Genomic DNA, 26,621 nt, shown 5'->3' on the forward strand with positions numbered 1-26,621 from the left:
AATGGCTTAGCTTTCCAAAGTTCTAAAGAAGAAGTGTATCTTACCCTTGGTTACATTCTAAATATCTAGCAGCAAATTTCTCCATTAAGCGATCAATTTTTTGAGCTTCTCCTGGTAGACGAAATCCTTCTAGAAACATGCGCAGAGCTGAAACAAAATCCTTTCCTGAAAAGTCGTGTTGGTCTACATATGCATACATGACTTCTTTGTTAAATTTATCATTGTCTCCCAGGAACTCCCCAACCTGAGTCTAAAACAAGAACAAAAAGACAAACTAATGCATTTGTATTCAAAAAATAAATATAAATAACAGTAGAGTCAAATGTCTTACAGAAAGAGAGGCATGTATTGCAGTTAACTGAGACATACTCCTGCATCTCCTCTCTTGTCTAAAGCAAAGCATTTTGGCCATATATTCCATCATAATGCTCTTACATGCTCATATGTATCTGCCTACATTTTCCTTCTCTTTTTTTACTCACATGCCATTTTTTCTTTTGACAAATTCCACACGTGTACAAAACAAAGTTAGTATTACTAATGATTGTTCTCTGCTGTAATGATTTTTATAGTTAAGAAACTTACAGGAATGAAAAGCTTACTAAACTCAACTTTATCCCCCAGAATACCAATCTCAAACAGATGCAAGGGATGCTCAAATAAAAATAGCTGGAACTCAAATACTTCTGAGCTGATCACTGTCAACACAGCACAGTATAGTGAAAAAAAGCATGTATTCAGATAAAGATGCCTGTTTATATAAACTGAGATTAAAAAATGTTTCTATGTCTGATTCTAAGCATTAATACTGAAATTTGTGACTTCAGTCACAGTTGCAAACATGGGCACCAATGGGTGTGGCTTTTATGCACAATGGTGAGAAGTGCTGTTTCAGAAAGTTAGGTTTCTCATGACAACATTAATATGAGATATTCCCATCCAGATGCTGCAGGACCCTTCCAAGTCCAGCAACAGCTGCTAGCCCTAAAGTCAAGGAACTAATCTCAATTAACTAACTATCCTCTTGGGACAGAAAAATGTGCTTTTTATGTTGTTGCACCACATTATTATTTTCACCATCTCTGAAGGACAGATACTTTTGGCAGTTCCTTACTAAAGTATATAGAATTTACTAAGTTGCATCAAGCTATTGTAGCAACTAAGTATGAGTTTTGAGTCAGCTCAAGTAGGTCAGCGTCTGGCCTTACACCTCACTGAGCTGCAGGATACATAGAGCACAGGGTAGAATTCCTTGAACTTAGAAATTTTAGAAGAGAGAGAGAGATGTTTCCTTTACTTCATTCCACAATAATGTGTTACACACTCTAAACACTATCAACCGATTTGCAATTAGTATAAACGCATCAGCACGAGCACAGACAACCAACCACCAGGAAAACAGTTTCCTTACTGAATCTAATCTTTCCTCTTGATGCAAGAATTGAGCAATATCTTCAGGGGTAGTACCAAGCATTCCTTGTTCTTGCAGGTACTGAATCCCCCTCTTTGGTTTCTTGTTGAATCTGTACAATGAAGAGCAGGATGAAATGAGAGTTAACCCTTTTACCCATTCACAAAGCTGTACCAGCTTAAGAAAAAAACCCAGAAATTTCAGATGAGATGCTGAAAAATCTACATATTAAATATTTTTTCCTTTAACAAACTGCACATTAGATAGAAATGAGGCATTCCCATTTACTCTGGCACTCATGAAAAAAATATTCCACAAAGACAGTAAAATCTTGAAAAGAACGATTATGCTGTTGATTTTTATCTTAATCTGTGCAAAACAATCAACAAATCCATTAGTTACCTGTAAAAATGGAAAAATACAAAACACAGAACTAGGAAACTGAAAGAAATTGAAGCCCTAGAGGACAAAGGCATATTCATGCACTGTCACAGAACTACACTGACAAGAAATTTTCATTTTTGCATAAATCTGACCTCACTGAGGAGATTTAGGTGACGAAGATGGGATCACACAGAAGACTGATGTCAGACTGTACTGAGAAAATGCACTATCCTCCAGTGCTAAGTATGAAAAGTTAATTAATCATAAGGACTCATCAGCATAAGCATGTAGGTATTTTCACCAGCAACATGTACATTAGAATGGGTCATATTGAAATGATCACGAGTTCAATGGTCTTTTTATCCATATATAAACCCCTTATTTTTAGACAAGCAGGTCTGGAGAAAAAAGAACAAACATTCAGAGTACTCATCTTCTAGCTGTGAGGAATTAGGTTAACACAAAACACTGTTGACAGGCTCCAAAGGGGACACCATTCAGCACTCTTTCACCAGAGGAAGTGCTGTTACATCCAGAGTTTTTTTCCTAACACAAGATGAGCATCTATGAGGAGAAGGAAGAAAAACCCAGGAATCTTCATAGCTCCAAAAGAATCCACCCTCCCATGGGTGATAAAAGGGCACTCACAAGTCAATTCCTTGTTCTATTATTTCCTTTTGCTGCTTTAGGACTTCAAACTGCTCTGGGTTGTCAGTGCCAGACATCTGTGTGCTGTAACTGCCAATTCCTGATGAAGCAGTAGAATCCAAAGAATTTAAGCTTCCATATCTGTTAATTGTCTCAGGGTGTTTGGTTTCACTGCTGTCCTGTTCTGTCGGTTTTTCTTGGCCTATAAATTGGAAATGGTTATATATATCCAATATATACAGTGAAAACAAATAAAAATCACAATTTTGTATTAATTTTATATATATACATATTCTGTTTTGATTCTTGTCAGGAAAGTAAGCAATTAAAAAATCATTGCAACATATCAAGGAGATTTTTTCCAGTTCATCACATACTGAAATTTAAGTCTTAAATTAAAACTATGATTTCAGGCACTTGGGAAAAAAAACCCCAACACCTCAAAAAATCACCTACAGCTTTTATATTCTACTTTCAAATCCAGTGTAACTTTTAACCTGGAGCAACTATTCTAAGTTTTTGAAACACAGTGTCTAGAAGAATTTAGGCACGGCCAAAGAGCTGGTGCTCTCAGTTCACAAGCCAGCTAACCACTCCTAGAAAGTTCACTGCTTCACCTACCAACTTTTAAGAACTTAATCTGAATATTCTGGTATAACCTCAGATCAGATGAAAACAAGATTAAAACAAGTAATTATTTCGTTACTTCATGGCTTACAACCTTCAAACTTCAACAGCTATAAAACATATAAGTAAATATTCAGTAAATAAGTAATTTTTAAAATAATCAGTAAATAAGTAAAAAAATGCTCTCTATTCAGCTCGCTTTAACAGTTATTTAATCAATATGTAATTATATAAAAATTTGGGGAGCTTCAAAGAAAGTTTTGAGACACAAAATCAGAAATACAGAAGGTAACAGGATTTAGACATTTTCAGTACAGTAGCATTCTAGGAATTCATACAATTAAGAAAAGACAACTTAGTTAAATTACACCGAACTTATCAATATTTCTACCAAAGGAAAATTAATCTGAGCATTAACAACATCAAAATACTGGAAGAACAGACTCTAGTCCTGCAGCACCTCATTACTAAAGCCAGAAGAAATATATTGTGTGTCTTACCAAGGGTTGTCTGGGAATTGGGATTTACATATTGATCCTTACTCCACTCCACCATGCATTTCAAGATTGATACTAAGCATTCTAATCCTTTTTTCCTCAAACTTAATTCCTAGAAAAGATTTCATAAACAATTAATTAGCGGACTGGAGAATTTAGTATCAACCTATCATGCCAAGATACATGAAACTTCATAAAGTTTGGTGCAATTTTTACCTGAACATTGGACATGCCAAGCTCTTGGCTACCCCTTCCTTGAGCAATCTTTGATAAGTCATTAACCAGCCTTTCAAATATGTTTGCTGCATTTAAATCACAATCATAGTTCACGTAGATATCCACCACGCTCTGAGCATCTATAAATAAAGTGACATTGTCAACCTTGGAACAAAAACTAGATAATTTAATCAAAGGCGAGTATAGTTTTCTTCTTTAAGATAAAATCTAGAACACATCAGTCCTTCATACCTGCACATATCCTTGTCAGTGTTTGTATAACCATCCACTTATGATCAAATGAACTAGTAGAAGTTTCCAAGATATACAGGAAAATTTCTTTGAAGAAAACCTAAAAAATATTCCAGTAAGATGGAGAAAAAAAATCTATTACAAAAACAGTCACTAACTTTGATGGTCAAAATTCTGACATAATTCTGAAAGCAGCACTTTAGAAGGACAGGAAACAATGAAAAGGGGGAAAAAAAAAAGGAGGAAAGGAAGAAATACAGCTTAGAATTGATACATTCAAATTAGGACTTTGAATTATTTACTTTTTTGTGCTTCTGCAGTGTTGTCCAGGTTTGTTTTCTGAGCATTCAAAAGCAGAAGAATTGGCAATAACGTCAAATCCTGAAGGACAATTCAGCCTAACAAGAAGTCTGAACTGCTGTTAGGAGCTCATTTGGGATTTTGAAAGAAGAGGTATTACCTCATGACAAAAATACTTTATCTACAAGATGATTACATTATGGCAAACATAACAAACAGCTACGTATGCAAATTTGAAGTATTGTGCCCTCATTAGAAGGGAAACATTTTGGCATAAAAGAATCACTCTACAGTATTAGATTATTATTGGAAGAAGGGTACTGGTCAGGCACAGCATGCAGCAACTCATTAACAGGAAAGCAACTCTTCACTATAATACAGGTAAGTTTGCCCCTAAACCATTTTAGTACAGATGCTGGTGTTTGGAACAGAAACTATTTTATCACCTCTCTATTAGTTTCTCAGCAGATCCATCAGTACCATAGGCTGACTAATTCAGCCAAGCTTGCTTAGGAGCTAAATTAAGGCTTCTTCTCACTTCTTCCTTGAGCAGTGGCAACTGCTGTAACAGCACCTGAACTCAAAATTTAACTGCTACAGGGTATTACATCACTGTTCTGTACTTCTGAGACCTCAGCTCTTCACAGACACTTGTGGCTTCCAAACCCACAACACATACTTTTACCAGAGGGCTGCTGAGAATCTGAAGCCACTCCTCCAAATCCATCACAAAAATATCCAAATATAAACTTACCCTTCTTTTTAATATTGACTGTTCCTTCATAACACAGAATTTTAACAGAGATTTTTATGCTATTAGCTAGATAGAGAAAAACATAAGGCTGTTTCCACTTTAAGTCATAGATCTGGGGAAAAACAGCAACACTGACTTTTAGGCAACTTTGGTGGTAAGCTATTTCCTCAAGTAAAATGTGCTAACAATAGTTACATTTCATTGAGCTCTAAATTTAGAGAAACAGAGGCACGCAGCACAATGCCAGCTGTCTTAATAAGGAAAGCATCCCTGTGAAACCTATGGAGTTCAACACACAACAATTCAAAGACTTGCATGTGCTTAAACATACTTAAGAATACTAGACTAATTTTAGCCATAATTTTAAGTAATCAGAGAAAGACAAAAACGTAATACATGTCATGCTGTGAGTAACCCTCAGTCACACATTCGGTGTTTTCTGATTTTTTACTGAAGACACTCATTTTATATATTTTCTGGAACCAGCAAAAGTATTTCTTTTCTGGTAGAATATTTTAAAAAGAAGTCACTGATGAAGTAGAGAAAAAGGTTTCAGGGACAAAAACTAAACCCAAATCTAAGCTAGAAGAGAAAATAGCTGGAAGCTCTGCATGCTATCAAGATACACTTCAGATCTCCATGCCTCAGAGACCAAGCTGACTTCTTGCTTCTGGTGTCATCTATGGACAAGCACATCCTGGAATGAAAAACTTCTCAAAACCATAGTTATGGTTTACATTTCAGCTATTTAAAAATGCTACTTATTACTACATAACTTATTGTAATGCACATCACAGAGTTGAGACTTTGTTTCTAATATACTGGAAAACTAAACCAGAAAGGAGCTAATTATTTATTATGTTTGGTCAACTGAAGCACGAGTTTTAAGATAGCTTATTCACTGTTATGAAAGAGTAGCAATAGTAAGTACAGCTAGATAACACCTGAACTCCTCTGACAGATACCTGGGATTTGATTTGGTGCAAATATATTCATTAACCCATTCAGAATTACAGAATTCAGTTACAACTAAGGTACAACTCAAACTATTTTACTGTTAGAGTGCAGTGTTAGCTAAATATATAAGTCAACAGGCCATGGGAGGGTCACTTTCAACAGAATCTGAAACTGCCAGAAAACTCTTACACAGATGAAAAATGCAGCCTCAATCCCAAAATACATAGATTTTTCATATTATAAATCAGAGCATATGGCTCTCCTTACAGCTCCAAGACACAAACTGCATGTGAAATTATCTACATGTCTGCCCACATCTTCTGAATAACCTTTAGGATCTGTAGCTGAAAGAATTCTTAGCTTACAATCAGGAGAAAGAAACGAGTTTCTAGAAACTGCTGTACCCCATACTTTGTAATAGATGGATACTTCAGCAGCATCAAGTTTTTGACTTTTCTATTCACAAGGAGGAAATGTAGCCCTGATATGTGGTGAGTCCTAAGTTAGCATATTCTAGAATCCGCCACAATAGTGTAGGGCATCCTATATCCAGTTTACCTCATGTGTCTTCATTTTCTATCAGGAATTTGTGAAAGGCTGGCAGTAATGGAAACCTATCAAATTTCTGTCAGGGAAGCCGACTGCAATGCGTTCACCACCTACAGGCTGACTTGTAAGCTCTCTCAACACAGAAGTCCAACACTTTTTGAGAGGCAGGCTGTGGGACTGAAACAGCTCCACCCAGTCTGTCTGATGTGCCAAACGCTGCATATGCACTGCTTTCTTGTGGAGCACACAGTTGGCCTTGAAACTTTTCAAAATGCATCATGTTTTCAAGGCACATTCAATCATTTCTATCCAATATATGCTCAACCATATACTGAAAATCTTAATGTTTTTCCCCAAAGAAGTATCAAAATAGCTTGGTAAGTGATCAGAATACAATCATTTTATGACATGCTACTGCCAAAATCAGGTTCTTCCTCCAAAGCTGCCATAACACATCATCTTGTACAATGACATCCACAGATGAAGATATCTATGAATTCAAGGTCCTTGTAACAACAAGATTTATCCACATTTCTATGCATCTCTTCACATACTTTAGCTCCACATGGATGGGGCAATCTGTGGGCTTCAGTATTCACACCTGCCTCCCCAAACAAATAATTACTAAAATAAACAGCAGGGACACACTGCACACTGTACTACTTTCGTCACCACAGAATTAAGATCTTTAACACATGGGACACCACAAGAGGGTATCCATGTGGCTGAACAGGACAAAGCTGTTCTGAGAAGCTGCTTGTACCTCACACACAACTTATCTCAAGAACAAACCCACCACATATAGAATTACAGAATATTCTGAGCTGGATGGGATCTGCAAGAATCATTGAGTCCAACTCTTAGGGGAATGGCCCATATGGTGATACATCTTCCTTCTCTCTATGACTTAGAACAGACCCACTGAAAATTTGCAATGCCTGCTAGGACTCAGAGAATTTATGGCAAAGAATATGGACTTATCTCCACTTAATAGTCCAAAGAGTAAATTGTGTGCACACCTTTAGAGGAAATGAGATAATCTTATTCAGGACATATACTGACAGAGGCCCTGATGAGCAAAGGGAAGCAGCTGCAATAATGAAATAGCTGTGACTTTCCTAGAGAAAGAAATCTGTTCAAGTGATCTCCAAGAGAATCCACAATGCTTTTCATGACATTAGATGTTATTCTAAAAATCTTTTGCAAAACCATATATTACACAGTCTTTTCCCGAGCGCATTCATTTTCTTGATTTATAATATGCAGTGCTGGGCTAAACTTTCTTAATCCCAATATTGAACTGAACATTGGTTGAGCTTAGCCACAAACCTACTCAATTCTGAGTTTCAGCAACACTCTGTGATAGTACCATGCCACACCCAACAGAAAACTTCAAAGTAAGGAAAATCTGGCAAGTCTTACACAAAAGCTGTGAGTCACAAAGAAAAACAAATTTATTTAAGCAAGACCAAGTTACACAAATATAAACAAAGATTCACTTAACACCTCCAACACATTTAATTAGAAATTAATGTAACGTACCTCAATCTGCATCTTTAGATGAGTCTTGAAGTTTGAGAGGAGGGTCAGAAATATGGAAAGTGAAAGTTCAAAAACTTCTGGAACTGATGAGACTCCATTTTTTGACAGTGCAACACAGAGGTACTGCTTTATAGCATTAATGAACATCTCATTTGTCCTAAAGACTGGTCCTGCATTTTGCAGAATGGACAGAAGCAACTGCAATGAAAGAATCTTTGATCGCAGTTCATGAGATCTAGAACAAAACAATGCAGCACATCAGTCCAGTGTAAGCCAGAAAAAATAAAAACAACATTCTTCTGAAAAGTCAATACAAACCACAATGATGTTGAAAGTGGAATGTTAATGACAGAGACTCAAATTTGACACAACCAGGGTCATAAAAAGATGCTGGGTCTTTTCTTGTTTAATTGTTCATTTTTCAACCAAGAATTCAGGCAAGATCTTTTTCAGAAAATGAAAATGAAAACCACTCTCCTGCACCACAGAACAGCAGCAACAAGAGGCAATGTTGCCCTTTTAGCCAGAGGATGAAGGAGCATTCTTTCCTGTTAACAGAGCTTTGGAAGATTCCATCTAAAATCCAACCCATCTTCCAAACCTGACTACTAAAAGGTGGAAATTCCTTCTCCTCCTCTATTTCCACCAGCTGGAAATAGAGTAGAAGGACTATAAATACAATACTTCCTGACAACACTGAAATCTCTTTTCTCAAATAGAGCACTAATTGGTCACTGGGCCCACCCCACTCTGAGAGCAGGTAAGACACAAAACATTCCTATTTTAAGCACAGCAATCACCAAGTCAGGCAACTGCAGTGTTGTCAAGTGCTCCACAGTAAACATTCTTAAAGACTTAAGTAAACTGGAATTCATGGCAGAACAGTGCTACTATTTCTGCTCTATAAACCCCAAAACAAACACAATGAAACAGCCAAAAACCCCTCAAACCACACATGAAAAATACATAAAGGAAATCTGTACTTATTAAAATCCAATGCAATAAATAGCATTCCTGGTGAAATCATTCTCTCCTGATACTCCTTCCCACTCCTGATCATTTCAAAAAAGACTGTTTCTCTTTCTGAAGAGCAGGTAAGGACACAATTGGTTTTCCCAACAGTCCCCAGCTTTCATTAAATAACCACTCCTGACAGAGGACAGTTACAAAACATAGGGAACAATGACAGGAAATTTTTCATCCAGTACAGCCCAGACACAGTAAGGAGTGCTTCAAGTCTGTGACACACAGAGTAGCTGGATATTTGCTATATAATGCAAATATAAAAGCTTAGTTAAAAAAAAAAAGTAATTCCAGTCTAGCTAAAGCTAAAAATGTTAATTAATATTAAGTATGTTGCAAATAGACTCAATTATTTCTGCCCAACAAAGTGAGATGGGGAAATCAATCAACAGACATTTCAAACTCAAAATATAATTCCAACAGCAGACTTTTCCTCTGAAGATGCTTTTCAGAACAAAACAGCCAGTCAAATTGAGTGAGGAACTTGTCCTTCATGTTTCTCCTAATGGGCTACAGGTCAAAGTCAATCCAAAACTGCTCTCTGAAAGAGAACATCAAGAAAACGCTTGATGCTGGCACTGCATGGAAGCTGACATAATCTCCTCCTTTGATGCAAAAGGCTTGATATTGGATTTCATGGTACCAGGTGTGCAGACAGCACCTGACCAGACCATACTTTGTAATGGAATGTAAGAATTTAAAAACGAGGAGAACTTCAGTCAGAAATAAAATATTAAATATTTCCTACTTCCAGCAAGTGTCAGCTCCCACATGAAATCGTGACATGCTGACCTCAACAATTTTGTATGATGTGTAAAGCTCCCTTAACTTAGAAGAGGTTTAAGATAAAAATAAAAATCAGCAAGCAAGCCTTCAAGCTATATTTTACCCCCATTTTATTTTATTCCAGAAAAAAGGAAACGAAGACATTAACCAGGCTCCCAGAAAGCAAAATGCTGATCTTAACTCCCAGAGTTGTGATTTCAAGCTAAAGCTGCAAGTTCAGTTACCTAAAATCTAAAAGTATTTTTATTACAGACTTCATAACAAATTTCATTGAAAATAAGATTTTTAAAGGGGCAGGTAAGACTCTCAAAATGCCATAGATATCCTACACCTCCTCTTCCAATTACACCATGTTTATAATAGTACAAAAGGCCATCAATGCCTCAGAACCACTAATAAATTCTAGGCACCTCTCCAAATATGGGATATCTTCAAAAGTATTTGCAGTGACTTTTTGTTGGCCCAAATGCCTTTTTCTCCAATTTGTTTTGTATGAAGAGCTTCACCAGTTCTAATACAAATGTCAAGGACTCCATGGATTCAGATGAGATTCTCCAAGTGCCTCAATAGCTATTACTGCTCTTGCAAGAGGAGTTAATCCTTAAAGCCTTTAATAAATGGACAGCTTTAGTCTCAGAATACTAACTAAAACCACAGGATTTTCATGGCATTTCCTGGAAGACAATCCTCAGAAATAGTGAGAAAAAGCCTCATTCCTCAGTCTTTATTCTCTAATGTCCTGACTTTCCATAGTACATAGTTAGGTAATTTAAAAACATTTCTAGACTAAACCTTCAAACTCTCTTGACTACATCATACCTTTGCAGCTTATTAAATCTACACCACACATCACTGATTAAACTAAACTGTCTTAAAGTTACCTGCTTTAAAAGTTAGACTCGGAACAGTAATCCTGACTTTATTTTCAAGAATACCAGGCCTTTCACTGTCATCTGAAATTATACTACAGTTTCAATCTGATCTCTTAAAACTCTCTAAAACAAAAAAGCACTCCTCTTGAAAATTATTAGCAATTGTTCCTAATGTGCAAATAAAATACATATAAATTATATGCAGATAAATCCAAAATCAGAAAGCAAACCTTTATGCCAACACTCAAATTTAATACTGGCACCCATCTATAGAGAAGACTCCATACTTGCTTTTCTACAAACAATTCTATAAATGAAACTGAAGATGTATCTTCAGTCAGAAGAAAGAGGCAAATAAAATATTGTTATCAAACATTTGTGTTTTGGTTAAGTAGGCTGACAGAATTGTCCAACCTGGACAAAAGAACGAAACACTGCATCATGCATTTATCATAACCAGCTATCAGCTCCAGGTGAGGAGCTTATATTAAGATGAAGTAGAGCTGAGGATAAAAACTGGATACACAAATGTGCAGGTTTCAACTGGTGCAGAGTTAATTTTCTTTCCAGTGGTCAGTATAGAGCTATGTCTTGGAAGGAGAGCAAGAGATGAAAGAAATTATAGGGCACAACCAGCAACAGCTACAAACCTAGAAGGTACCAAAAGCAGAGCAAAGACAAAGCACAGCATTATCTTCTATATAAACCCTTCTGAAAGCCATTATAAACAGCAACTAAGAAGAACATGTGTTTATAAAAGGTAAGCATGAAGAAACATCTCAACAAGTATACAAAAGATGCATTACAACATAAAAGTACCTTTCTACAGTTTCTAGGTTCTTTACACCATACTGTTAGTTTCTCAATAACAGACTCACAAAAAAAATTAAATAATTTATTTTTATTGATAGATTTCTTAAGAAAACTTTTAAATTCTACTTACTTTGGATCTGGTGGTCCATCAGACAGGGGCTTCATAGAGAGTTTACACAGTGACCTGAATACAAGGAAGGCATCCTTTTGTAAAATGTGGGAAAACTTAGCACCAGGGGTAGGTCCTGAAGAATTTCCAGATTCCTAAGGAAGTTAACATATTTCAGTATTCATTTTGCATTAGCAAGGTGTGTAGGGAAATCCCCACCTCTGAGCAATGAAGAGTTACTACATTATACAAGTATAACCAATTCACTTTAGCTTTATGGTCTCAAGATTAAAAAAAACCAAACAACTTCTGAAGTCCAGTTGAAAGGAAGACCACTACTAAAAACAGCCTACTCAGTAAAAAGTAAGAATTAATTAGAGTGAAATTAGGTAGGTCAAGTTTAAGTAGTGTAATTTGCAGTGAATTACTGCCAGGCACTTTCAGTAGGTAACCAGTTTAAAAAGACCCAAACACATGACATTTCAATAGAGCATGAATAGTTACCTATCTGTTGCCAGATACATTTGATAAAATTTCTATGGTACAATAAACACCCCTATTGCTATGCTTGCAATTCTGTATTATTGTTCCATACATAAGCAATATTTAATGTTAACATTTAACTGTTTAATGTTAAGTCTTTTATTTGTATGGCCTATGTGACTGTAAATTTTTGAACTTATTATTCTCATACCTAATTATTCAGTACACTCTGACAGCAGATATACTTGGTCAGCTGACAAGTTTACACGTCTCATATAACAGAAAGTATTTTTACATCAATTTTGTTAATGAAAATCAAATCCTTTCAGACACAAAACTCTTGATCTAAAAATCACTAAAATCATTAAGATCATGATATCAGCTTGAAATTTCTATTTATTGCTTGAAAAAAGCACACTAAAATTGCATGGGCATGTGTCCCATTGGCTATATGTTTCACTATGTATATTGAATACTAGTTTTACACTTTCTCAGGAATACTTCATGAAACAGGAAACTGAATTCTCTTAAAACAGTGAACTCCACTGGACAAGTTAAGACATGCTGGGATAAAAAGGACATCACATGCAAAATTTTTTCAGAAAAATTTCCTTTAAATAGTGCATTGAAGTACAGTAACATGACTTAATTATTGAAATTCCTCTCAGTAACCTATTTTATGGAATTATACGATTCAGTCTGCACAAGCATTGGGCAACATTTAAAGCATAATACTTCTTTCAGTATTTCCTAATTTATATCTGCCTGTACCTGAGTATCATTGGAAGAGACAGATAACCTGTCATCAGGTAAAGATGGTGTATAAGCAACAGAAATAGGAGTCCCTGGAATTCCATTTGCCTGAATGTTTTCACTGTCACTGCCATCCTCTAATGATACAGTTGTACCATCACCACTCGCAGTCCCCTCCACATCTATCAAAAAAGATGTAAAATTATTAATAAGCATTTTATGAGATTAATAATTAGAAAGAGCTTTTAAAATCAAAATTTAAATATTAAAAAAAAATCAGAAGGAGGAGCTTAAGACATAGAATTTATATGGCACTACAGAACGATGAAAATTGCAAATATTATTAATTCCCACCAATGAAAATTACAGGAAGAAATTTACTTCTAACTCCACATTGTCAGGGTAAGCACTCCACCAAGTTTCCCAGAAGTACTGGTATGGGACATCACTCACTAGTCTGATAAACAATTAACAAGAAACTGAAAAATATAGTGAGACACTGCTATTACAGAGAGGGACCCATTTCTGAAGAATGTTCACACAAAAACAAAATAAAATAATAATTAAAAAAACAAAAACAAAAACCACCAAGAATTATTTTAAAAGAACATTAGTCTCCAATATAGAGTATAAATCAATGTATGAAATCCTGTCCATTTTGCTGTTAAATAATGCAAAGCTAAAGTTTGACAGCACAACTGTCTTCTTTAGTATGTAAGTCATATTTAAATTATAATAAATTTTAGTTAAATATTTGAAAGTTGTAAAATAATTCTTAAGGTCAAAAACCAGACCACAGTTGCTATTGACTAGACAGATATTAATATAATACCTCCAACTACTATGTTCACCATTTCCTGCACAATACTTTCTACAATTTCTTGTGCTTTCTCTTCACACTCATTGCTTTCACCATCATATGTTCCTCCATCAGCTTTAGAAAGATCTTTATAAAGAAAAACAAACACAAACAAGATTAATGAGAAACTCCAAAATTAAGAAGGTATTTCACTTGCACTTAATATTTCAGAATAAATGTTTGGATGCTTCAAAAATAGGTATTTACAGAATTTAAGAATTTCAGTGGTTAGCCTGTAAATGGCAATTAATCTACAGGCCTATGCCAACACACCAACTTTGTACTTTCACATAGATCAAAACACTGAAAACTTGAGAGTTTTGAGATGTTATTCTCAAAAAAACTTTCACAATATTACACAGATGCAAAAAGAAATTTTTGATACAGACTCCAACAGAGTACAGGACTTAAGTATGCTCTTAAGGGACACTGATAACAAGGACAAATTTTGTAATGCTCAACTACTTGAAAACTTATGCCTTGCTCCAGATTTGGGCTAGAGAAAAAAGACAATCCTCAAGCCTTTCTTTTCACAGACCTTTTCCCTCCCTCCATGAAACAGAAATACACACTGATTACTTTCTGCTGCTGTGGCTTGGTCAGCTTCTGTCTGTTCATTTTCAGCACTAGAAATGTCAGATCCATTTTCTGCCTCAATATCTTCTTGAAGGTTCTTGTCCACATCGCTTGTGCTGTGGTCAAGCTCTCTCTCATGGTCTTTGGACAGCTGATCAGCCTGTGCTGGAATATGTCTCAGCTGAGGTGACTCAGGCTCATGATGGCTTACTGGAGACTGCTGGAGATGATGTTGCTGTCTGTGTCTTTCCTTTTCCATCTGTTTGGCTTCCTGAAGCTACAAAAGTATTGCAAACACACAAGAAGCTCACTATCAAAATAAAACAATAAGATATATGCATTATTTTATAAAGATGACATCTCTATTGTCTCTGCTTACAGAGTAACAGTTTAAGAAAATGCACCTTTGTTTATTCATAAATAACCTCAGTATCATGGGATAATCCACTGCAATAGGGCTGCTTCCCAACTAGCACACAGTTCACACCTTCACTGTCAAAGAAGGGATGACTACACCACATAAACCATAGAACCAAGAGTTGTCTGCTGTTCCTATAAGGAAGCTCAGGGAGTAGATGTGGCAATAAACAAGGAGTGCTAGGACAAACATCAAGGCAAACTTTTATTTGTGGTCCCTTGTTCTGGAATCCCCAGCAAGGGAAGAATTTCTCTGACTTGTCTAATGGATTATGACAACATATAAAGTCAAACCAAAACAAGATGTCCTTTGAGGGAAATGCATCAATTAAATATAGCAGACCACTATGAGAAGTTTAAAACCTGCATGCCACCCCCACCACCAAACTCTGTATTTTCCACCTATTTCAGAGTGCAAAACACATGTAGAAAAATATCAGGTACCAGATTTTTTTTCCCGCAAAGTACCCAAGTTAGAAAAGCCAAAAAGCATTAATAATGATGAAACAAATCTCTCAAGCTGGTTTGCTTTCAAGAGGTAGTTTCTAGAAAAAGATATTGAGATACTCACTGCTTGATTTTCCATACGTGCAAAAATGACATTCAGCATTTGTGTTAAAGTGGCCTTGGCTGTAGTTTGATTTATAAGATTTTTGCTTGCCAGGTAGATATTGTAACATGTTCTTACAGCCTGTAGTACTGTTCCTTCGTGGATTTCTATATGTTGAGATGTTACTGCAGTGAGCAAAGCCTAAATAAACATACACACACATACATTTACCAGTCAACACTTTTACCAATCAAAAAGTCTTCAAATTAATAAATACCAAAACTGGATTACATTTGCAATATATCTAAATAAGTATCTTGAACAGCAATTTAATTGTGTTTTTCCATATATTCTTGTAGCCATACTGGAAATCATATTTACCATTTGTACGCCAAGCATTTACCAGTTATATTAAACTGAGTGGTTTTAATCAACCTGAGAATTATATGTTTCATGACATTTAACAGCAAGAAGTAACCAATGAGAAGTAACTAACAGAAGCCATCCTCAAATTTTCTAGACATAAAATATACCTGTCAAAGCCTAGAAGGGAAGCCAAAGGGTCTAAAAGCTGTTTTAGAAATAAATATGATGAACAAAAACTGAGTATGAGATCAGACAGCTATACTAAGACAACTGCCCTTTATAACAGCTTTTTCTTGGTAGATGCTAGAATATTGTGTTGCTGCCTATGTAGAAATTCACTTATTTCTTCCTATTTGCACCAATATCTGCTTCTCTTTAAAAAAAAAACAACAAATAAGCCTCTGAAAGATCAGATAACAGAAGTAAGGAACAAATTGTCTTTATCTGAAGCAGAGGCAGACTGGATTAAAGGGCAGAAATAGAGGCAGATGAAACCTGAGGACAGGGTTTGAAAACATTGTCAGAGATATGTGTTGGACAGTGGTAATAAAGGGGAGGAGCCTGGTTTATAACAGGCTGTTGTTTACAACAGATTCATCACTGTAATCCAGTAGAAGGAACGAGGGAATTTTGAGCATTAAAAACTTTGAGAGTTATCATTTAATGGGATGTTTAGGGTAAGAAAGAAAGGACTGGAAGCACTGGAAAGCTCCTACTTTTTAAAATTTATCACAGTTAAAAACAAAAGTTATTGCAAGTGATGAGTAATTTGCTAATCAAACCACATCTCAAATCTTACTGACATTGTCAGAACCTCTACATACACACAGCACCAAGAAGTGGAGAAATGATATCCATCACTCAAATCCCTTAAAAAGTATTATCAGCCACTCTTGAAAACAAGGTAAACAAGTAGATCCCAGGCATAAACAGCTATTTTTTTCCAAACTACCACTGTCTGGACCTAATACAGTATGTATTCAGATTTAGTTAATATTTTTTTTTTACTTAATCATAAATTATATCACTGACACATATATACACACACACTTAATACACCAGTTTAAGAACCACCTACAGCTTTTCAGTTGGAAGAGAAGGTCTCTTGAAGCCTAGCACTTAGTACACTAATGAAAGGTGCAGGGGAATCCAGTCTCCATCTCTGGTTCTAGTGATGTCATTCATAAAGCTGCTCCTTTGTGTCACTCTGTGTACTTAAATTTGCACGAATAAGAAGCTGATATTTGAAAATTCAATTTTAACTTCCATCTCAGTTCACTAAAGTCTTATGATGGTTTTTTCCCCCAACTTTTAATAAGTAGAGCCAGCTAGTAGAAAAGTGACGAGGCTACAGATAGACCACGTGCACTTTTGTTTTAATTGGCTTAACAGCTTGAATTTCCTAAGTTTTTTCAGTATGCTTGTTATGAATAGTAGAGCCTGGTTCTTTTCACACCACATGATTAGAGGTGCAGAGGCAAAGAAACACTTCAAACACACACTGAGACATACCTCCTTAACATATTAATCCAAATTCACTGAATATTTTCTGTGCAGCCTGAGGAATCAGTCTTTCTGCAGGGCATCTTACAGATATCAAACCATGTAAGAGTTTACAGAGCTCATGATAGTCACTTCTTTGGGGTTTTTTTCCTTCCCAAGTACTAGATAAGAATCTTAATGACTACCATACACATTTGCAAACTGATAAGCATTTTTAGCTTTGATCTCTTGCTAATATCTTCCATCTTCCATACAATTTAGAGTCATCCTCAGGCTATTAGTCATTCTAACTTCAAATCTCAGTGCCATATCTCTTCTGCTAGTATGCCAATCCAGTAGAAATATGAGAACAAACGCAAGACAGAAAATATTACTTTCTCAACATCCTTTCCTCTTGACAGCTTCCATTTAGGGCTCAATTTGATGATATGCCCTAGACAACATCACCTGATTCTCTATCATTATCACAATGGCATGACAGCTAACTCTGAGAAACCACACATTATGATCAGGAGTGGCAGTACTGCTCCTCTGAAACCCTTGTGAACTCACATGTCAAAAAAAATAAACCTTTTCTTTCTCATTTTAGTACTTTTCTTCATGTCACTCCCCTTTTCTCTCTGACCAAACGACGACGATTTCCAACATGAGAAAGAAGAGAGGGGTGACAGATGAGTAGAGGACAATCACCTCAGCCCTCAGTGAAGCAGAACTCAAAATGTGAAACTGCTACACAACATATCCTCGAGAGACAGAGTAACAAAAGCTCTGCCTTCCTCCCACCCACACACTTTCCTTGCAACAGGTCCACCTATGCTATTTTAACAACAACTCAACTACACAAGTAAAAATCATACAAAACAAAAGCAACCTCAGGTGGCTCTCTGGTATTTAGTTTTGGGCTTCTGTTTGTTTTAAAAGTGATTTCACTAGATGTAGAGTATTAAATGCTTGCTAGGACAAGGGGTGGGGTAAGGGAAAAGTCTGGGAGCAAAGCCTGGACAGAAAAACAGCACTCTGCAGAGGTCTGAACAGCAAGGTATTCTTATGGAGTCACACCATTACATTACTCTTTTCTAGCATGTAAAATTTTTCTGCTCAAGGCTTTTTCCAACTGAGTTCCCACTCTTTCTGGTCACACTTAGCTCATCTGCCACCACAGTATCTTCACTGTGAGCTAATAAATAAAGGAAAGAAACCAAAAAAGCCTACTTTATTTACTCCTTGCCTTTGCTGTTTTTTAGAAACAGAAGGAAATCTTTGTGAAAGGTTAGCACCAGCTCAAAGCTTTCTTTGTCACAAAGCCTGCAAAAATACCAAGACAGCAAGTCTTCCTTGCCCTGAAACTGGCTACCATCCGGACTGTAAATTTGTTTCCTTATGCTCTCCCTACAGTCCTCCATACTTACTGTTCCCTGTTTGGGAGAGACCCTACTGTTCTGTGCTGCCACCTACTTACTATAAAGCTTATTAAAAAAAAAAAAAAAAAAAAAAAAAAAGGCTTAAATAAAGTTAATTGGCTTTTATTAAAAAAAAAAAATCACTGGATGGCTTTTGGGAAAGGAGAAAAATCTCCAGGATAACTTCCTGAGTTTCCAGATTATTGTATCTTCATAAAACTTCCAGATAATCATATCTTTGTGTGACACCCACAGTACTTTTTCTATTAGTTTGAAGCACATTTGACAAGTGAATTTTCTATTATTTAAAACAAATGCATTAGACCAGTTCAGGAAGTATCATGCTTTGTGAGGCAAAACAAATGTAATTTTAAAAGTAAACTAAATTAACAATAATCCTCTACTAAAAATATCCAGCATCCATCTATAACTAAACTTTTGATTCCTCTCAAACTGAATATTCTACAAGAACAGACGATTACAGCAAAATTATGTGACTACAACCAGGAGAAAAAAATTTCAGTTCAGGGTCAATTCTTTCTTCCTCTCAGCCAACTCATATTATCTTATCTTTGGAAGATTTATGACACAGGACAGCTGTCATTTGATCAGCACAGGCTTACTTTGTCTTAATTTCAGAATTCAGTTGCCAGGAAACTCTTGAGTACTTGGAACAGCACATAAAACATAGTAGCCCTAGCTCCTCTCTCTAGTGTGAATTAGCTACAAGAACTACATAATTCTGTTTCCTTTGAGAGAGTCTACAGGGTTACCTTCAGTAATATTTTTTAAGTTAACTTGAAGTTCAAACATTTACTTACCACAAAATAATGTGTTAGTATGGACTGACTTTTGAAAGAACACAGGAAACTGAACTCCTTAAACCACAAAACAACAAATATATCAAATAAGCTCCCTTCACAGATAAAAATTTTTTTAATTTAAGTGACACTAAAAAAAAATCACTAAATAACATTCAACTTTTCAGACCACAGCAATCAAGCACAAACAACAATCTTTCTCTGCCAAAGATTAATAAGTTAAGGTGTAAAAGTACCTAGATAATGGCATACACTGTCCATAGGGGAAACCAAGGAAAGGAAACACGAGTGTAAACAGTTGATACCATGTTCAATCCTGTCCTTTCATCCCTCTTCCTTCTTTACAGATTTAAAAAAAAAGTTATGCCATAGTTTTAGTTCTTTAGACACCAAAAGACCAAAAGAAATGTAAATAGAACTTCAAGTAAGACCTCTGCAACTGTCAGTGCAAGTCTGCAGTAACATACCACAAATGCCACAGCAGCCATAGGAAAGCAAGCCTGGAGGCAGAAAGATTCAATCAAGGCATGCTATTCACACAATTTGAATAATTAATTTAATTATTAATTATAATTATATACTTTTTAATTCCATCAGCAGTCTAATTACTTGAATTGCTTCTGCTACCACAATCCCCATCACAACAACTATACAAGAAAGTTGCACAGTCTCACATCAGAATTACACCAAATCCAACTAAACCACGAAAGGGAAAGGAAGAAAAAAGCCAGTTTCCCAGTCTGGTTCATCACAGAGTCTGTAGATGAAGAACAAAAGCGTTACAGTAGAGAAGTGAACATGCAAGTGATAGGAGAAGAAAAGTTAAACTGGCCTCCATCCAAACTACTGCAGGACATGACTCTAAAGCTTATATAACTAAAAAGAGACAAATTACACTTCTCGGTGTCAGCAAGATTATTTCCTTGGTAGTCAGCAGAAGGGTATTTTCAGACTGTCTACATGGCTCTGGTAGCTGGGAACTGGCTTGAGATGACTCCACCCCTGGAAAGCCACCCAGTAACAAGGGAACCTGCGCTGCATGTTAACTCTCACCCCATGGTGGCTCCCAGACCCCAGAGTGAGGGCAGCACGCTATGCAAGGGCCACCCATTCTGCATGCAGAACCAAGACAATCCTCCAGAGAGGAAGGCGTCCAAGTGATCAAAGTTCTCAGCTTTCACTGTGGTGTTGGTGAAGCAGCTGCCCTGTGGGAGTGCTGCTTATGTTGTGGGTAACAGCCTGGGAACACCAACACAAAAAAGCAGGAGATCCAGGTCCGCTGCCTTCTATCTCCCTGATAGAATTAAAATTCTTCAGACAACATACTAATTACAAGAGCCTAAGAAGATATATGATCCATCCTTCAAATCAAACTGGAGAAGCAGGGTCCAATTCATCTCAGAACTGAAGAGTTATGAGGCCTAAGAGGATATGACTGACTTAGCAGTTTCATTATTCTTCCAAAGCTACAAGTTCTGGTCTTTGCCAAGGTTATTTAAAATTTTCAAGCTTTTTATGGTGTTCAGTGTTACTGGACAAAGATGGAGCCAAAGTCAAAACAGTACTCTCACTTTCCCAGTTGTTGCAACATGGCAATTGGCTACATCTAAACAGCAAAAAAATTAAAGCACTGAATGTACACACTTAAGTCATGTTACAATTGTTGAAGAATTTACTTCCTCAAATCTTCTCCTGAACAGGAGTATTAGCTCTTAAAGCCCCTTCAGGCAGGGAGGACTGGAATAAGAAGGCATTCAGAGAGACAGCATTACAGTAAGAGAGTTATAATAACTTCAGCCACTGAGAGTTTAAATCAATAAAAACTTCCCTTTGCAGGATTAAAAACACCTTAAATGCTTGGGCAAAACAACACAACAAATCTAGAAAGCAGCAGCCTGGACCAACATTTGTAACAACTACCTGCTGGAGAAGTGGAGTGCAAAAAAGAGCAGAGAATGATTGAGCTATGAAAACGAGGAGAAGAATTAACATACACAAGATTATGAAGTAACTAACACTCAATTTCTCTTAACTAACTTCATTTGTATTCTTCACTGCTGTTCACCATCACAGCCATTCAAAGACTGCTGTTACATGAACAGGGTACAGATTTCCACTAAGCAACTAAATTCTAGTTTTTGGCACAGTAATTTCCTGAAACAAACACCCATAATTAATGGCTGAAATCGGAGACCAGGTTCCCCAGAAACATTTGCACAAACATTCATATAAGTTGTGGAAACAAACCCTGGACCTCCTTCAAGCAAAAGTATGCAACACAGCAGTACAAAGCTACCATGGTAATGTCCAGCTGCCAGGTCTAATTGCATTTCATAAACAAATTCCAAAATGGATTTTAAAATCTGCTGCTTAATTACCATTTGCCCCACTGGGAGTGTAGAATTGTTTGACAGTAATTCTCACAATTAGAGGCTCCACAGGTCTGCTGTGAATGAATTTCACCCAGTGGTCTATGTACAAGACTTGAGGGCACAAGCATGAGTTCACCCAAAATGCAGTGGGAGAAATTAGGGGAAGGGCACAGGATAGGGAGTTTCCATCTCAAAGAAACAGGATGAAGAAAATATTTTAACACTACCATGACATTTACAAATTAAACACTTCTGCTTTTGAACTCTGAGGTTAGGAAAGTCTTCCTGCTGCCACCACTATAAATACAGGAAGTATTAAACACGTTACCTTTATTATTTGTAGCTGAACCCCTTCGTCTGTTTGAGGGCCTTGAAAACAGCCACATATTGTCTCAATAATTCTATCAATTAGTTTTTTTCCTGGAGCTGTACTGTCTGGAGCATTCCCTGTCAAGTGCCCATATGCTATAAGTTTCTGGAGAGAAGAAAAAAAGCCATGTAAATAAGATCTTTAAAAAATTAAGCCACCTTTTTGTTATAATAAATAAATTAACTTGATAGTTCTAACTTGCACAGAATAATTAGAACAGTACCTTTTACCCCATGTATCATAAAACATCAAGGATTTTTTTTTACATGTCCTCCAGATTTATTCCATTTTCACTCAGCAACTGCTATACAAAGTTTGTCAGCAAATTTAACATTAGTGTCCATCAGTTTATGTCTTAAACCAAACAAGATTCTGCAAACTCACATCATAGAAGTCTTCATATATAGTCAACACACAAATGGTTTTTATACCAGATAAACCACCTGTAAACATTTTCTATTTGAGCTGCTAGCTAGTGTCCTATTTTTTTAGTGTTTCTTCTGATTTTACGTGTCCTAGTACCCTTCACTTTCCCTAGTTCTTAAATATGTATTTGCAAGTGGAATTCATTACAAAATTAGTAAAATCCTCTTCTGAACACTTTAGACACAAGAGTACTTGTAAATCCCCATGCTGCACAGAGCAGCATCACAGCACGAAAGCAGGACACACACAGACATGCCTGTTGGGCTGCTCTGGAGGAGAGAATGGCTGAGTACAGTGCTGCAGAATCTCTTCTGAAAACATTTCAGGAGCCTCAAGAGTTTAGAGGGACTAGATATCTCAAAACGAAAATATTTTACTGCAATAATAAATAGCACAAAATGAATTTGCTAATGCTATACCTGCTGTGTTAGCTCAACACACATTTAGACACTTGAAAATAGGTAGATGTACGTAATAACCCAAACTGGTAAAACATATATACACAAAGAAACACACACTGCATAATAAATAAGGTGTACATTCATCTTTTGTAAGAAACACATTCTATTTGGTTGTGTGTGCAATAAAGTAAAATAATAAAAATCCCATGACATTATTTATTGCATATAACTGTACTCTCCCTCCAAAGCAACAGGATTTTACAGTTGATAGTAAAAACTTATCTTCATACAGACCTGTAAACAATCTAGAGATGTACTGACAATCCTGGGGCACCTGGACTGGCATGCCAATTCAAATGGTAGGAAGTATTTGTCTGCTTCAATGAAGCTTGTCTTTGATTTCACAGGTGGAAGAGTGCTTGAACCAGACTTTGCTTCTCCATGAGGGGGACTAAACAGAATGACTGTATTAGAATACTGTAAAGTGATCACACAAATTGTTCTCACCACCATAATGTTTATGCATGAAACAAAATATCAAGAAAATTAACATTAGGAAAGACTAACTTCTAACAACAGTATTACATCATGTATTACATCATATATTCTTAACACCTTTTATACTTCATGGCTCCTTTGTGGACCAGGCAAATTGTTCCACTTGCACACTAAGGGGATCCAGTGGTACCTACTGGTTTGGAACAGAAAGATTTGCTCTCTCTCGAATACCAAAGGACTCTCCTTACTAGACTGGCAAGGGCAAAAAACTAAAGAACAAAATGAGCTGAACCTTCACCTCAATCTCTGCTACAGGTCACCTTATTTAAGAGTTGAGTGGTTACCAATGTATCTCAATAGGGTAAATTATCTGAAATTGCTAAGTGTACAAAAGCAAGAAAATTATAAGCTGAAGTTTTATTGATTACAGCACCTTTAGAAAGGTAGTGCTCATTAATACTCACCACAAAAGGATACTTAGGGATTGGTAATTTTTCACTAATTTAAGAGCATCAATACAGTTTGACTTTGGCTCTTAGCAAAATTTCAGATTTTTCATTTCACAGAATGACTCGTCACCTTTATATAAAGCATTCCCAACCTTTTTTGTGCACACATAGGTATCTTTAGATAAAAGGTAAACTACACTGTCTGACACAGGCTTGAAAAGCAGTATTTTAAAAAGTGGAAAATGTCATATCCTGTAGTGAAGGCTTACAGAATTCTTGCAGTTATTCAAATAGATTTTGGTAGAACAACTGCATTCAAATACAGCTCCCATGCATGTTGCTAATTAAAACAGATGCTTCAAGGAATGCATTCAATTTCATGTTTCCTAAGCCAGATGAACCACTAAGAGTTTGTTATTAATCCAAAGCATGATTGCAGTCCCACGCATTATGGAGCTGGCCATAAAGTAATCAATATAAATTACTTTCATATTTTCAAGGAGCAGGCTGGATTGTCCTTGAGATGATATCTGTCACCACATTCAAACAGATCTTGTTTAGGTTGCTTAAAGAGGGCACCAAATTCTAAGTGTTAAGAGTGAGTAATTAGTATTAAGATGCTACTTTTACTGACTACATCTCCTTTGAAGATTTAGGAATTTATCCCTACAAATTTTTTTCCTGAAGAAGAGCAGAGGTTTATTTTTTGTCTTCATTTATTGCCCTGTATTGTTTTGCTGGAAGCAGAGTTCTTTCAAATAACACCCTAATCAGGTAAGTTGCAGGGGAAGTACATGATTCTTCTGTGTTCTTCCATCTCCCTGATATTCCTATAAAAGCTTTGCTCTGAGGAATAAAAGGGCAGTTATCCCTTCTTACGTCTTATGACAAGACTGTTCCTCATCTAGTGATTATGTCCACTGAAACCATTAAAATTAAGTTTAAAAGAGCACTCTGGAAATAAACCCAGAATTGTTCAAAACATGGAGCAGACTATGGTGAGATTCTGAAAACTAAGAACTCACGCCATAGCAAGCTACTACATAAGCCTGGAGCATCTCTTAATTTTCTTAATTGAAAGGTATTTTAAAACAGGCAATATATTAAATACAGAAGATGATGCACATTTGTCTCTGGAAAAGCAACTCTGTAAGCTCACCACATTGTTGATAATGCAGGGAGAGGAAAGAGAAACTCAAAAAGACTTTTCTTCTTAATGTCAGTGAATTGCTTCTAAACCCAGAAGCTACCCCAAAAACTTTATTCTACCAAGGCATATACAAAGCATGGGAACTATGAAATATGTGGATATTTATGTATTAGCCATGGAGAAGGGCTAAGGTATATATCAAATGATGGATTTGGAAAATTATTTTGGCAGTATTTGTGTGTAATGGTTACATAAATCAGCTGTACTTTTCTATTATCTTCCCTTCCACCCTCCCAGATCTGTTTAAAAAACAAAGAGCAGAACAAAAGAAGCTGTTTTCCATGCAAAATTTCTGGAAAGTGGAAATGATCTATACTTCAGTTCATTCTAGGTTAACTGAGATCAGTTAACCTGAAAAGTCCCTTGAACAGGAACTGGAAAAATTTAAAGACTCATCATTAGAAATCTTGTATTAGGGTACTTGAATCTCAATTACAAAAGTAAGAATTTGAAAATAATTTAATAGACTAAGAAGTTTCTCTATTCTAGGGCTCTAGAAAAACAGTATTTTCTACTACAGCTAAACAGTAAGAATAGAGAAGTCCATTCACAATTTCCAAGTCCAGCAAAGCCTTCACAGTAGCAAAAGGCTACTGTCAAAATAAAGACAGCACCAAAGAACCCAAAATCTGTTTGGGAAATGCCTATAGGAAGATAAGACATATACATTCTACTCCCCAAAAAATCACAACTTCAGATATTAATATGGCAGAAATCATGCACCTGAAGTTCACAAATGGCTCAACTACATTTTTATAATTGCTATTAATTCTGGTCTCATTAGCTTTAGCATGGTTACTTTTCCTTATTCAGTGCAAATTCAGAACAAGTATCTCTCACTGAATATTTAACGTAAAGGATTTTTCCCTTATTATGCCTCACAATGTGGACTTCTACTTTATTCACACTACTCTAAGAAAAATTTGTTATATAAATTCACATTATTACTTTCTGTCTGAGACAATCCTGTAGTGCTGGATGCAACATTTTCTAAACATTACGTTAAATTTATTTTTACAATCTTATTCTGAGCTCATTGTATCGACTTTATTTTGCTGGTGGAAAGCAAAGCACAATCACAATCAGATGCAACCACTAAGTTTAATGTGCCCAATTCGAAAAGCTGCAAGACTAAATTTTTCAGCGTATTTGAATATCAAGTTTTCCTTTACATCTTTTGAAACAAAGTTCCCACTGACTTTATTCCAGCTAGATGTGATTCTATTTTCCAAACTAAAATTGTAGATTTCTGCTCAAATATCTAGGAGATGAAGCAAAAATCATTAGCATCCAACTTTGACAGCTGTGGTTTAAATGATTTGCACAATAGTGAAATCCAGTTACAGGGCAGAACAGATATCCCCAAGCAGCACCCAGCTGTTTAAGAACTTAAGAACATCTTCAGTTTTACCCATTGATCCAATTCT

At 36.1% G+C, this 26,621-nt stretch overlaps 1 protein-coding gene across 2 annotated transcripts in view; it reads right to left on the reverse strand.

Moving 5' to 3' along the window:
* The window catches only part of ARFGEF1 (ARF guanine nucleotide exchange factor 1), an 87,895-nt gene that overhangs the window by 30,345 nt on the left and 30,929 nt on the right, over nucleotides 1-26,621 (reverse strand). For both annotated transcript variants that reach the window (XM_079301533.1, XM_079301532.1), the window contains exons 3-16: nucleotides 23,332-23,488; nucleotides 22,169-22,315; nucleotides 15,400-15,579; nucleotides 14,415-14,688; nucleotides 13,809-13,922; nucleotides 12,995-13,158; nucleotides 11,762-11,895; nucleotides 8,138-8,372; nucleotides 4,036-4,135; nucleotides 3,784-3,923; nucleotides 3,571-3,679; nucleotides 2,444-2,645; nucleotides 1,412-1,523; nucleotides 45-250 (exon numbers count right to left, since the gene is read on the reverse strand). In XM_079301533.1, coding sequence (XP_079157659.1) covers nucleotides 45-250; nucleotides 1,412-1,523; nucleotides 2,444-2,645; nucleotides 3,571-3,679; nucleotides 3,784-3,923; nucleotides 4,036-4,135; nucleotides 8,138-8,372; nucleotides 11,762-11,895; nucleotides 12,995-13,158; nucleotides 13,809-13,922; nucleotides 14,415-14,688; nucleotides 15,400-15,579; nucleotides 22,169-22,315; nucleotides 23,332-23,488 — 2,274 coding nt within the window. The remainder of the gene's footprint in view (nucleotides 1-44; nucleotides 251-1,411; nucleotides 1,524-2,443; nucleotides 2,646-3,570; nucleotides 3,680-3,783; nucleotides 3,924-4,035; nucleotides 4,136-8,137; nucleotides 8,373-11,761; nucleotides 11,896-12,994; nucleotides 13,159-13,808; nucleotides 13,923-14,414; nucleotides 14,689-15,399; nucleotides 15,580-22,168; nucleotides 22,316-23,331; nucleotides 23,489-26,621) is intronic.

This window comes from Erithacus rubecula, assembly GCF_903797595.1.
Source record: "Erithacus rubecula genome assembly, chromosome: 3".
Lineage (NCBI taxonomy): Eukaryota > Metazoa > Chordata > Aves > Passeriformes > Muscicapidae > Erithacus > Erithacus rubecula.